The sequence below is a fragment of the Hoplias malabaricus genome, chromosome 8 (genome assembly GCF_029633855.1).
Source record: "Hoplias malabaricus isolate fHopMal1 chromosome 8, fHopMal1.hap1, whole genome shotgun sequence".
NCBI lineage: Eukaryota > Metazoa > Chordata > Actinopteri > Characiformes > Erythrinidae > Hoplias > Hoplias malabaricus.
In genome coordinates, this window is record NC_089807.1 from 13,016,936 (window position 1) to 13,032,218 (window position 15,283).

Consider the following 15,283-nt stretch of genomic DNA (forward strand, 5'->3'; position numbering starts at 1 on the left):
ACCCAATGCTAAGCACTGACTAGAGTGGTGTTAAACCACATGCCAACTGCATTCTGTGGAGTAAGATACCATTGTCCAATAGCTTTGAGGTGAGCTGGAGTGCTCCTTGTGATCCAGAACTAATCATACTCACTACTGCTCATATTAGAATGTAAACAGATAATCCCTGAAATGTTTACGCATGTATTGTAAAGTTTCTCTGAAGTATAATGGCTCCTGATTAATACCCTCATTTCAGAAGAAACACCTGATGAGTAAGTGTCTACAAACTTTCTGAGAGGTGGTGTACTTCCTGGAATACACAAAGGGTGAGTTTTTAAAATTAGGTGACCTTTCCCTCTGATGCTTTTACTGTAATGAATCCCTGACATGGAAAAGACAAATGCATTAAGATTTCATCACCTGTTTTGAAACTCTCTGCCAATGTAATTGAAAGCACTACACAATCTTTCCATCTTTCTCTTCCTCTCCCTCTTTCCCTCTTCCTCTTTCAATGAAATTAACACTACAACTACACAGTCTTTCCATCTCTCTCTCACTCACTCTCCCTCCTTCAATGAAATTAAGAGTACTACACAGTCTTTCCATTTCACTCTCTCCTTCACACTAGAATACCCCCCTCATACCTCACTTCTTCTTTCAGCTCTTTCTGTTTTCCTCCTCTCTGTGTCATGCTCCCTTTCTCCAAATTGAATTATGCCCAATCCCTTTATTCTCCTTCCTCCTCCTTCTCTCTCTCTCTCTCTCTCTCTCTCTCTCTCTCTCTCTCTCTCTCCCCCTCTCTCTCTCTCTCTTTCTCTCTCTCTCTCTCTCTCTCTCTCTCTCTCTCTCTCTCTCTCTCTCTCTCTTCTGTCTCAGGAGCTCCTGGTAAATGATGCATTGCCAAGGCTTGGACGCTGAGCGATCATTAGAGAGGTGGTCCAGGTGAGCCAGAGAGAGGGATGATGGAGAGAGGCAGGGATGGAGGGAATAAGAGAGAACAGCGAAAGGCACGTTTCTTCCCTCAGGCGTTTCCCTGCTTCGTCACCGAACTAGGGTTGTTTGTGTAAAACGGCAGTTGGTGGCATCTCTTCAGCTCATGGTCATTAATTTGAACACAAACAAACACACACACACACACACACACACACACACTGAGTTCATACAGTATAGAAATACTTTGTCATTCAAATTAATAATTTACTTCATATGTTAGCTGCAGTTCTGTTGGTTTTCTGTGGACATTCCATATACAGAGTTTAGGCTCTCAATGTATACACCTAGGATAAAGAGGATCAAATATTTTTCATAACCTATATATTTATAAATAAATATTTGTCACCAAATATTTGACATGTTAAATTAGGGCATGTACTTTATTTTCACAAGAAGTCTTTTCAGCATTTCAGACTGAGAGTTTCAATGGATCAAACATTTTTCTACATTAACATCACCCAATATTTTCTGGAATTTTAGCTCATTGCTCCTCACAGAACTGGTGGAGGTGTGTTGGCCTCCTCACTCACCCCACATTTTAATGTCCTTAAGCCATTTTGTCCCAGCTTTGGAGGAATACTTGGGATCAGTGTCCAGCTGAAAGATGTCCAACTACATTTCTGCTTTCTGGCTGATGTCTTGAGGTGTTGTTTCTGTATTTCTAAAGAATTCTCCTTTCTTATATCAACAGCCCCACAAATGATGCCTCCACCCCCATGGTTTACAGTTGGTATGATATTATTTGACTAAAAGCCTCACCTTTCTTCATCCAAGTGTTGATCTTAACCAAATGGTTGACTTATTTTTTTTTTACTTTGTCTGACCTGAAGGTACTCTAAAAGGTTAGTTCTTTGTCCTGCTTTTTTTATACAGCAGCCTTTCAGGCTGTGGCAGTGTTGCACTTTTTTTAATGGTGGATACAGACACTTTGGTACCAGATGCCTCCAGGTCCTTCACCAGCTCTTTGTTGTCATCTTGGATTTATTTGAACCTTTCAGACAAAAAATTGTTCTGCCCTGGGACTATACTTGCACCTCCTTCCTGAATGATGCAGTGTTTGTGTCATTCCTGATATTTTACATTTGCAGACAGCTGTATGTACATTTTCTAGTGGTACATTGACTTGAAAATTGCTCCTAGGGAGGCTTGTGGATGTCCACATTTTTTCCGAAGACTTGGCTGAGCTGCTCGGATTTATCCAATGTATCAAGAGTGAAAAGGGCTCTGGCTGTAAATATAGCAATAACTAACTAATTCCTAATTCAATGCAGTTTGTCTCAATTCAGTTTTATTTACATGGTGCTTTTCACAATTGATGTTATCACAAAGCGGTTTTACAGAGATGTTCAAGACTTGAGCAAGCCAAGGGTGACAGTGGCAAGGAACCTTGAGAGGAGCCAAGACTCGCAGTTCCCAATGGGGGAGCCCATTACCCTCTGGTTGAGACTGGAGAGCACATAAAAAACTATAATAAAATAGATCTGATAGAAATAATTTATATATATGTGTGTGTGTCTGTGTGTGTGGTTTGGAAGCAAGATGTGAGTTGTAAAAATGTGACTGAGTGCAGGACAGTCTTGTATTAATGTGGATTAAACTGGTGTAAGGTGGATTTGAGCACTGGGGAAGAACAGCCAGAACAGGGCATTGGCACAGATCAACTCAGGACATGGGAGAGAAGGATGATGGTTACCAGCCAGTTTTCAAAACAGACTTCAACAGAATAATACAAATGAATGACATACAAAATGGAGTTAATACAGACTGTGTACCTGTAGAAACTACAGATTGTAATGGATGCCTAATCAAAAGCTTGGCTAGTGGTAGATTTAGATTTGAAGGTTAAGAGGCTGCAAAGAGTAAGGAAGGTTACTCCAGAGTAGGGAAGCTGTGTGAGATAATCCTCATGCAATTTTTTCCTAATGTGAGGGACATTAGCCCAACATCTTAAGAGGGAAGTGTGCATGGCCGGCAGTAGGGATTAAGAAATTTACTAAGCCTCTATGGGGCTGAACCATTAATAGATTTAAACGTCAAGGTGAGTATTTTATAGTCATTGTGGTATATAACAGGTAGGAAGCATAGGGATGGGAGAGTCAGAGTAACATTATCAAATTTTCTAGCTCTGGTGAGAACTAGCTGCTGCATTCTGAACTAACTGAAGCTTGTTCAATTTATTTTCATGTGCTTCCTGCAAGAAGAGCCTTGCAGTAGTCAAGCCTTATGGTTGTGAATGCTTGCACCAGCTACTTTGCATCTTGTTGAGGTAGTAAGTTTCAAAGTAAGTTCATTCATTCATTCATTATCTGTAACTGCTAATCCAATTCAGGGTCGCGGTGGGTCCAGAGCCTACCTGGAATCATTGGGTGCAAGGCGGGTATACACCCTGAAGGGGGTGCCAGTCCTTCACAGGGCAACACACAAGACACACACACATTCGCTCACACACTCACACCTACGGACACTTTTGAGTCGCCAATCCACCTACCAGCGTGTGTTTTTGGACTGTGGGAGGAAACCGGAGCACCCGGAGGAAACCCACGCGGACACGGGGAGAACACACCAACTCCTCACAGACACCCAGAGCGGGAATCGAACCCACAACCTCCAGGTCCCTGGAGCTGTGTGACTGCGACACTACCTGCTGCGCCTCCGTGCTGCCCTAAGTTTCAAAGTAAGTAAGTTTCAAAATTTGGAAACATTATGAAAGTGGAGAAAAGCAGTTTTGACTATGTTGCATATGCGGGTGTTAAATACGGGACAAAAACAGGTTATTAATGGTGTTACTGGTTGTTACCTAGAAGTCAGAAAAACACCTATCTCCACATTAGTAACTTTATAGGAGAAGGATAAAACCTTCTTAACTTTTAATGAAAGTAAAAAGTTATTTTGGAGCCTTTCTACTTGTCCATTCATTATTCAATTTCAACACAGTGCAGGGCAGCTGCTGTGTTCAAATGATGTAATAAACTGAAAATGAACAAAAATGGAGATACATGTCTTCTTTGGCTGTGAGGAGTTTGTGTGTTCTCCCCGTGTCCACGTGGGTTTCCTCCGTTGCTCCGGTTTCCTCCCACAGTCCAAAAACACACGTTGGTAGGTGGATTGGTGACTCAAAAGTGTCCATAGGTGTGAGTGGGTGTGTTGCCCTGTGAAGGACTGGCGCCCCCTCCAGGGTGTATTCCTGCCTTGTGCCCAATGATTCCAGGTAGGCTCTGGACCCACCACGACCCTGAACTGTTACTGAAGTGGTTACAGATAATGAATGAATGAATGAATGAATGAATGAATGTTTTCTTTGGACAGTGAGGATATGAACTTGGGAAAATGTCCCAGTACAGTACAGCCATCCCAGTACATCTGTTTGTGTCAGATGCATTCTCACAGCTGGCAGCTGTGTGGTTTAGGCATAGTGCAGCACCTGTGTAGCGTGTCCAGGAGGCACTGTCAACTGTGTGGAACATTAGCTGCTGTACTGACACATGGGCTCACTCACACATTACCTGGATTCATTCAAATTCCTAAGCCAACCTGAAATCCTCCCCAAAAACACCTCCCCTTTTCAGCCTTTATGGGCGTGGTCCAAATTCTATTAGAGAGTCTGTTATTTAGACATATGACATCATTTGGTTGTGCTGATATGTACAGCTGGATGTCATCTGTTTATAAGTGGAATTGCACACTATGCTTCCAGACTGCTCTACCCAAAGGGAGCATATAAATGGGAATAGTAAAGAACCAAACACTCTCTTGTGGAACACCGTATTTGGCTACGTTATGGAAGGAAGATTTCTTATTCCGGTAATCAAATTTGTAAAGGTCAGTCAAATATGATGTAAAAAGTATCCTTTATTAACAACCAAATTTTCCAGCTTGTCAAGTAGTATCACATGATCTGTGGTATCAAATTCTGCACTAAGATCAAGCAGCACCAGAATAGAGATACAGACCTTATCACGTACAGGATTTTGTCTTATGCACTTAAGATTATTGTTATTATTTGAAGATATAATCACAATAAGCATGGTGCTCATGTACAATTATTCATTCATTGTCTGTAACCTCTTATCCAGTTCAGTTTTGCGGTGGGTCCGGAGCCTAGCCAGAATCATGGCACGCAAGGCAGGAACACACCCTGGAGGGGGCGCCAGTCCTTCACAGGGTGACACACACACTCACACATTCACTCACACCTACGGACACCTCTGAGTCACCAATCCACCTACCAACGTATGTTTTTGAACTGTGGGAGGAAACCAGAGCACCAGGAGGAAACCCATGTGGACACAGGGAGAACACACCAACTCCTCACAGACAGTCACCCAGAGCGGGACTTGAACCCACAACCTCCAGCTCCCTGGTGCTGTGTGACTGCAACACTACATGCTGCACTGTGCCGCCCTCATAATTGTTATATATTATAATAAATACAAAGATATAACTGCAGTCAAACTAAAGGCTTTGATGTGCTGTGAGTTAGTGTGAGGAACAAGGTTTGTTTCCAGATGCTTTCCTTGATCATACTGATTTGTTAAATCAACAGCACATCTGAAGAATTTATTAATGGATGAAACTCGGTCTTGGATGATAACATCGAAAAATAATGGACTGCCGTAAGGAGAGATTTGGAAAGAGTTGAGCCAGCACAAAAACATATAGAATATTATTACTTACTGAACTAAGGTTATCAGCTTTTATTCTCATTTCTCATTTATTCTTTTTGTGCAAATAAATTCTTACTGCTCAGACAAATAGAATTTTCTACAATCACCATTCATTTTATAAAGTCCACTCCCCGTGTCCGCATGGGTTTCCTCCGGGTGCTCCGGTTTCCTCCCACAGTCCAAAAACACACGTTGGTAGGTGGATTGGTGACTCAAAAGTGTCCGTAGGTGTGAGTGAATGTGTGTGTGTGTCTGTGTTGCCCTGTGAAGGACTGGTACCCCCTCCAGGGTGTATTCCCAAATTGCATCCAATGATTACAGGTAGGCTCTGGACCCACCGCAACCCTGAACTAGATTAGCGCTTACAGACAATGAATGAATGAATGAATGAATAGAGTGCAGCAAGAATTTAGGAACCAACTTAGGCTGAAAACATTTATTATGGGTATTTATAGTCATAATCTGTGAGGAGTTCGTTGTATTCTCCCAGTGTCTGTGTGGGTTTCCTTCCTGCTCCAGTTTCCTCCCACGGTCCAAAAACATGTGTTGGTAGGTGGATTGGTGACTCAAAAGTGTCCGTAGGTGTGAGTGAATGTGTATGTGTGTGTGTGTGTGTGTGTGTGTATTCCTGCCTTAAGAGTTTGTACAAAATATTGAATAAAATAGTAGTTTTGGTGTACAAAAATGATGTTCTTCATCTGTAGTAATCTTGCAAACACTTCAAATCGATCTCTACACCATTTTGCATTAGTACAGGGTGTCACTCTGAGGTTGTCCTTTAACCTTTGTTTCACTGAGGCTAAACGCTGTTTTTGCTACAATAAAAATAACCCTGACCTTGAGCTTAGGAACCAAAATGAAAAACTCTCTCATACACTCTCACACTTACTCATAATCAACACTTACTATTTACTAAATCTCCTCAAAAAAAAAAAAAGCAATGAGACTTGGAGCAGTTTCTGTAGTTGCTTGTTGCACTGTGGGCATCATAAACACTCTTGTTCAATTTAGCAGTGAGCTCTCGCCTTTTAGTTCTGGCACAACTAATTCTGTGAATTTGTCATCAGAATGAAACTTTTGCACTAAAACACACTGCAGTGCACATAATGGGACCGTATTGCCAATGTCTCTATCAGTGGTGTGAATGTAATTTACTCTGAGGCTGCTGTTGATCGCAGATATCTGAGCGTTGTTGACATTTAAACTTTGAGTCTCCTCAGTGCATATTCCCAAAGGCACTTATGCAGGCAGATGCTGTGTTTAATTAGTGTTCTCACAATTCTCATCAGTGGAACACACACACACACACACACACACAGCATGCTCAAATTTATTCTTCATTTGGAGAAATCAACTGACTTCTCCCTAGTGGGACTCGCTTATCCTGTTCATTCTCAGCACATTATGCACAAGCCGAATCAATGAACACAGGGAAGGAGAAGAAAATAGAGGAGACACAGAGGCATTATGCAATAACATTGGCTCAGCAGGCAGGAAAAAAAAAAACGTCTTCCTCTTGCTGAGAATGAAGCATGGGCCACTACTAACCCTCAATCAGCATGTGTCATATTCAGCACTCATGCATTCTGCCAGGAGCTGAAGGAAGAAATCAATCTTAGCTTATATTCTCACTTTTGCTCATATCCATGCGCCACGCAAAGATGCTTCCTTTCATGTTCTGAAAATCCAATGCAGTTTTATCAATCACTGGGATCAGTCATAAAGGCATAACCACCCACCAATATTCCCATGAGCCAAAATACACTTTCCAAGGAAACTATTCTGCTTACAGCTCTCTGAGGTAAGCGCTTATCTGCCGAGGATGTTGGCGAGTTCCTTCTTGGCCTTAACTCCACAGCAATATCTCCTTCTGACCACGTTGCATACAAATGTGCTGAAGAGCATTCATCTCCACAGGCTGTTGAATCTCCTCACATCTCTGTCACTGCTGAGGTATTTACCCAGGTGACTGTTAGATGGGAGGGCTGTAGTACACAGATCTGGGCTTGCTTTTATGTGCTCTAAATGCCAGCGTGTGTAAGCATCAATCAGAGCCGGGCCATACCAGCCTGCGCTGACTCACTGCTAAGCCATTGCACTGAGACATTTACTTTAGAACTCTATTTAAACTGCATCCTGCCCACACACAAAAAGATATATACTACAATTTAGTAGTGAACCTGCAGTTTATGCGCAATATTGTAGGGTTGCTGCACAAAGGATACACTTCAAGGTCATTGTTGGTCTTTTTCAACATCCTTATGTTTAAACGCATACATATTTAAAGGACATTTACCATAAGAATATATATCCAGCGCTACAATTTCTCTGAGGAAGAAATATGTCTGATTTCAGAGCGTTTATCTGACTTTGATCTATGTACAATCACCACAGGTATTTTACATACAAAGCCTCCAAGGCTCCCGTCTTATTTTTTGTCTTTGACTTTTCAACATATTTTTCTACTTTTGAATTAAACAGGTATTCTCAGTGCTTTACAATTGATACTAGTCAATGAGCTTTACTGTAATCATCTCCCCTCTTTCAAAAAGCAGGCCTGTGTAAAAAATGGCACATAGTAGCACATATGCAAATTCAAAAGTTTTGTTGATATCGCACAGAAAATGGGCAGTTTTTCCTGTTTTCAAATCTGAACCACATGAGTTGTGGTGGCAATTTAATGTTTTGCAAACTTTATATGGTACTTCAATCAGTTTTATTAAAAAAAAAAAAAGATAAGAACACGTTTTAACAGCTTGCATGCTTAATTGATAGTTTTAACAAGACATGGTTTTTATCTTGATCATTTTACATCGTCGTAAGTAAAAGTATGTGCCATGGCAACAATGTCAAATAGATATCTGCGTCTGCATGATAACAGAGCAGACATGCAGGCTTGCTGAAGATCTTTGTCGCTTTCTCCCTCTGTCACTCAGTCGGCTTGCTGGCGTTAGACTAGCTCTTACAATTCTTCCTGTGTCTGATGGACAGGTTGAAAAGAGCACGAGGACTGAAAATTCTCATTTTCCCCAATTGTCGTGTCACCTTTAATTTCATTAGCTCTTCTTGTGGTCGCCACAGGAGAGTCGAGTTTCTGGGGCAACAATCAGAGTAATAGTCCTGCCCATGCAATCTGCTAAAAGCCTCACAGTCCACAAGCCCAGGTGTACCTGGGGATTAGAGCAAGGCAGGACAAGCGAACCCAGCATGAAGGCATACACAGCTTCACAAGCACTTACATGTACAAAAGTACAGTGCTACACACACACACACACACACATACTGAGGTGGTAATTAACAAGCATCTTCTCAATACCAGGCAGTACATAAGTACAGTGAAGTAGTGAATAATCATAGCTGCTCCAGATATGCTCATGCCTTCTAGACCATCCAATGTCTATGTGCATCTATCTTTGCCTTGTATAGTGTGTAAGTGCTCTTATGCTGCTATCAGTGTCCCCTGCAGAATTTGACTTGCCTTCATGATTATGCTAGATTATGTTTGGGAGTTCCATTTGAATTTTTTCAGTGTCCAATAGAGCACCTCTACCTGCCTACAAGCGCATGTACAAGCACTTTTACAAGTGTACATAAGCAGTCTGAATCTATGGGCACCCGAATGAAACTAAAATATATGAAAACAAAATTAAACTCAAATTTTCACTAGTTCATGTTTTATAAAGTTAACATAGTTGTGCGTCACATTCTTAAAGAGTGTTATTATTTAGGGGTTCTCATATCATTTTATTACATTTTTTATTGGTTTTATTTGTTAACAAAACATTCACTGGGCACAAGGCAGGAACACAAAGAGGAACACACTCATGCTTGTGGATGATTTTGCACAGCCAATCCACTTTCCAGCGTGTGTTTGTGAATTTTGAGAGGAAACCTATGCATCCAGAGGAAAACCCCATGCAGACAAGGGGAGAACTCCTCAGAGACAGTGATTTTTTAGGCAAGGATCAAACCCAGGGCCCAAAGGCTTTGGAGCTGTGTATCAGTGACACCACACAGCCACCCAATAATGTATTCTGTGTGATATATATATATATATATATATATATATATATATATATATATATATATATATACTTATTGTAATTTGATGAAGAGAACATGTTCATTTGTAGTGAACCACAGGTTATGTAGGTTAGAAGATAACGGGAGATGTAATTACAAAGGCAAATTTTATTTGTTGCAAGGATATAAGAATCTAATGAAAATACAGATCACTTTGATTAAAGGTTGCACTTATAAATGTTATTCTCTTTACTGTATACCGTTCAGCAGTAATGCAACTCTCCCACTTTTTATTTGTCTCTGGGAAGTATCATCAGCTGAACTGCATGGGGTGATTAGAGATTGCACATATACCGTACTCACTTATTGAAATCTATTAAATGCCTTCCTCTCTGGCCCAGCAGGAGTAATTAGTGTGTGGTTTGGGTCAATTCAATAATTCCTGAAAATAATATTCAATTATAGCTTCTGCTGCATCCAGAAGATGGAGACTATATATAGAATGTTCCACCCCCATTTTACAAGAAGTGTGAGCTTTATAGGTTTCAAACTTTGAAATGCAGAGCGAATGTAATGTTATCAGGTTTAGCTGGTTATTACAGCAAATATGTAATTATGTCTCTATAATTGGCTTTGTTTTACCTTCGAAAATATACAGGTCTGTGTATGCGCTGCCTACATGTTGTGTGTTGTGACTGATTGCAGGTTGGAGACCTTTGACAAGTAATAATTCCACTGTTCCTATTCCTGTATGGGTTGCATATGGTAAATAAATCTTAAATCCTGATGTCTGACACATGGGTCTTGTCATTTTCTAATATTAACCTACATTACCATGGAACAATCTCTCTCTCACATGCCCCGACTCTGAGGTACATTTCCAATTAGTGTGAACATGATTCAGTGTAACATCTCTTGTGTCTTGAACAAATCCTGTAAATTAGATTAAAGATGTAATGCGAAGGTAAAGTGTGACCACAAATAATATTTGCTATGCAATGAAGGTTATAAACTGGTGATATCAGCGGAAGATAATCAGGAGCCTGAAGCAGTCAAATTTAAGTGTGAAGAACATTTATAAGGCTATAATCTATGATCTTAAACCAGGAAAACTCCAAACAACTACATTTCTAGGAAAGTGAGGAAAACTGGAAAAAGTGTACACGGATAAACAGTGTCAAATATTAGTGAGATTTTGCCCAGGGATGTCGACACACAGCAGTTATACACATGTACAGACACTGATAACACAAACAAGACACACTGTGCAAATGACAATGGGGGGTGTGAGCAGAGCTGAGCTGGAGAAGAAAAAATCTTGACACTGTTGGAGACTCCATGACAGATGACTTTGGGAAGACAGTGACTGAACATATTAAAGGTTAAGAACTCTTGGAAATGTGCTGCATATTGCTTTATGTCTTATATATATTTATTTATTTCACATTTCTCACAGGATTCATTTTCCATTTGGCCTTTCCAAAGGAATTTGGAATGGGCTTAGTGTTAGATAAGCATTTGTCTCCCAAACATCTAAAAATGCCTCTACTTACATAACTGACCTGATGTGACTAACCAAATATACACAGTCAAAAATACACCCTTGCTCCAAGAATCCGGGGGCTCGCATACTTGTCTAATGGTTATATTGAAAGGGATGGTGGGAGGGGGAGTCATGACTAGTGCCTGGGGATTAGGCCTATGAGCTTTTGAAGTTGGCTTTGAGTTACTAAATGTTAAAGATTATGTCAGATACAGTAACTTAAGCCTAGATGCTTCCCGCTGGTTCTCTGCCCTCCCTTTCAGTGCTTTTCTTTAAAGGGAGGCTTCTGGAAGGGGTCTGGGTTGCATGACAGAGAGAGTTATGGCATCTTTCATATTTAGACATGTGCCATGAAAAGCAATGATGCTGTCCAACGGCGTGACAACATTTAACCACAGCAAAGTCACTGGAGCTGAATAAGTGCAGTCTACTCAGTGGAATAAAACAGGTAAATACTACTGCTGTAGTGATGAATAGTGGGGTTTAGATAGAAAACATTTTGTTCAGATGAAACATTTTATCTGGCTCGGTTTACCGTGGCTTCTAAACCTCTGCAATATCTGTAGATTACTAATGACCACCTACACTGGCCACCTGGATACTAGTGCTATACACATTCCCTATGTGTTAGCTTTCTCACTGCGTCAGAGGATTTTCTTGAGAGTTCACAGAGTAGCACTGGGTTTGCAGAGCCCTCAGCTGTTCTTCACCAAGCAGTAAAATAATCACTGAGATAAATTATGGTTTTCTTGCTTTTTTTTATCCAGTGCAACCTACATGTTCAGTATACTTAGCTCTACTGAAGCAGATAGCTGTTATAGGAGAGGGCGCCCTCGTGTGGCTGTCTTTATACTCACACACACACACACACACACACACACACACACATACACACACACAAATCTACTACAACTCAGTTACAAAATGATTCCAAATGGAGAACAAATACCTGCTGATGGAGATTTATCCAGGAGGCAGGTTTCATAAATGCCTATACATTTGAGTGATTTGAAAAAAGGCATGTCTCTTCAGCTTCTTTCTGCAGAAAAGAACCATGTGAAGACTGCTTTTGTGGTTATAAATAATACAGTTTAAATAGAGAGCATATTATTCAGATGAAATATTATATCTGGCTCAGCTAGTAATGGCTTCCAACCTCTGCAATATCTGTAGATTACTGATGGCCACCTACACAGGCCACCTGGATGCTACTGCTATACACATTACACAAAATACATACAGGAAAATGTGTTAGCTTTCTCACTCTGACTGTAAACATCAGTACAGAAGATAAAAACTTTAAGCTTCTTGGGGGACACCCTCCACAGTTTTACAATGCTGAAATATGGAAAACACCATAGATAAGTGTAGCTTGTTTGATGGGGCCATAAGATGTGAGGAACAACTCTGGTCAAATATTATTTTGTAGATATTTTAGATATTGCAGCAGGTAGATAGGGAGGGACCTGGAGGTTGTGGGTTCGAGTCCCGCTCCGGGTGACTGTCTGTGAGGAATTTGGTGTGTTCTCCCTGTGTTTGCGTGGGTTTCCTCCGGGTGACTGTCTGTGAGGAGTTGGTGTGTTCTCCCTGTGTCCGCATGGGTTTCCTCCAGGTGCACCGATTTCCTCCCACAGTCCAAAAACACATGTTGGTAGGTGGATTGGCGACTCCAAAGTGTCTGTAGGTGTGAGTGTGTGAGTGAATATATTAGTGTATGTGTCACCCCGTGAAGGACTGGCGCCCCCTCCAGGGTGTGTTTCCCGCCTTGTGCCCAATGATTCTGTGTAGGCTCCAGACCCACCCCGACCCTGAACTGGATAAGCGGTTACAGACAATGAATGAATGAATATTCTAATGGTAAATATTAACCTATTCCCTACTGGAATGAGTTATGTATCATTGCTGCACAATTAAAAACATATATCTCCCAAAATAGTAACTTTACAGGAGAAGATATAAATGTTCTTAACTGTAAATGGAAGTGCATGTAAAATCATTTTATTCCAAGTCATTTTGGAGCATTTCTATTGGTCAACTCATCATGAGATTTTCACACGGAGTGAAGGACAGCTGATGTGTTCAAATGCAGTACACAAATCATCCACAAAAATGGAGATACATGTATTTAATTGGACAGTGATGATATGGTACTGTTCTATATGAGTCTTTAGCATGATTGTTTGGTCAAGACATTCTAAACAGCACAGTTAATATCCCCCTCTGGTCTTTGATTAGACCCCTGAAAATTATATAAATTTTATATAAAAATTCAGTTCCTTTCTCTCTCACTCTCTCTCTCCACCCAGCCTTGGCCTGCAGCTCGAAAGACCAACCCCACAAGTAGACGGGATAGGTTTCCTAGGTTTATGATGTAAGAAACCTGGCCGTTTAAATCCGTTTCAGACTGTATTTGGAACCCTAGTTTTAATGTGGAAATGCTTAGCTACTGACTACAGATTTCACTTCTGTTCTGTAAACATAAAATAAAATAAATTCTTGGTTTTCCCTTGTGGGAGACTTTAAAACTCATATTTGGGCGTTGTGTACAGTCCTGGGCAACTCCTGTGTCTAAGTGAAAACAAGTACACATTTTTTACAGAGAACACACTTCTGTAGCCTATATTTTAATGCACAAATGCAGTTTATTCCTGAACTGAACATACTGGAGATGTTATTGCTCCTTTTATAGTTAATATTTTCTCTATTTTAATTTGTTAAACCTAACAAATGAACAGACAAATCCATATTTGTTTTTAATGTAGAGGATGTAGTTAATCTCAGACCAAAGGTTAACATATTTTCAAATCAGTAAATAACGTCATTTGATCGGGGTGCCCAAACTTTTGCGCACACGACAGTAAAGGATCCTCTCCGTACAAGCTGAGACTCCAGCTCCGGGCTTTGTGTTTTCCACTCGGCTCTACCCCGCTCGGCTGGACTTGTGGCGCTCACTCGAGCCGCCGAGTCTCTGAGGGAGGAGCGCGGTGATTGGCTGAGCGGGAGATGGGAGTCCAGCGGCTGGCTTTTCAACTCCGCGTTCACAGCCGCTGTGTTTCTGTTTACAGCCGCGCACTCAGCTCTGGCCCCACTCACAGGAGGATGGCGAGCTTCAGATAACAGCTGCAGGCACGAACAGGACACTCACCTCAAACCTGAGGCGACTTCTCCGAGGACAAGGTGTTTGATATGCACTGTAAACTCTGCCGTGTCGAGTCGAAATGCTTTCGCTCTTCTGTAGTAGCCTCATAAGAGCAGAAAGCAGTCTGCGTTAGTGGAGTAGTTGTGAAGTTCTGAAGCTGTCGAGTGAGAAGCAGCCGAACAGCTTCATGAAGTTCCAAACACTGAACATATCACCAGCTCGTTAGTGGTTTGTTTTCTGTCTCCCTCGCAGTGCTTTCGCTCGGTGAAAACTTGGACCAGGCTGACTGCTTTTGTAGCCAAGGAACTCTGTATTTTTTCCTGAGGAGATTATCAACCCCTCCACAGCGAGTCGCGTGTCGAAGTGAGTCGTCGACGACTTGATAGAGAGAGAGAACCAAAGAGCCCCGGGGACTTTTGGCAGCAGCGTAACTGAGAAAGATGCTCTCTGTACGGATACAACGAGAACAAACTCCCGCTCCTCTACTCGCTCTGTTTCTCATGTGCGGAACCTTCATGTGCAGCGCAGGTATAATTCACTCCTCACCTTCAGTTTTTCACTTCTCACCGCCCGACACTAGCATCTTTATTTCAGTTGAAACCACGCATTTACAGACCATTCCCTGAAACTTTGTCATGTTACTTCTCTGTAAACGCTCAAACAACACCAGTGGAATGTAACGCAGGGCGGCTTTGGTTAAAGTAATTCACTGTGCTAGTATAAACCTTAGTGTGACATTAGCGTTATATCAATGTCCTTTCAGCTTTTCTTTGTGGGGCAGGTTCTTCCATCTTAAGAAGGCTCTGGGAACATTACTGGGCATTTACCTTCACATTCAACGAAACAGTGTTTCTCCAACCACCAACGGAACGTTTTTGTCAGGAACAGAATGTATTAGCTATGCTAAATCACTTAGCTTCGGGGTTTGAAAGGAGGTAG

General features: G+C 41.3%; 1 protein-coding gene across 1 annotated transcript in view; it reads left to right on the forward strand.

Moving 5' to 3' along the window:
* The first annotated feature begins 14,648 nt into the window (after positions 1-14,648).
* Positions 14,649-15,283, forward strand: part of unc5b (unc-5 netrin receptor B) — a 60,727-nt gene continuing 60,092 nt past the window's right edge. The window contains exon 1 of the mRNA XM_066679822.1: positions 14,649-14,872. Within this exon, the coding sequence (XP_066535919.1) occupies positions 14,785-14,872 (88 nt within the window). The 5' untranslated portion in view covers positions 14,649-14,784. The remainder of the gene's footprint in view (positions 14,873-15,283) is intronic.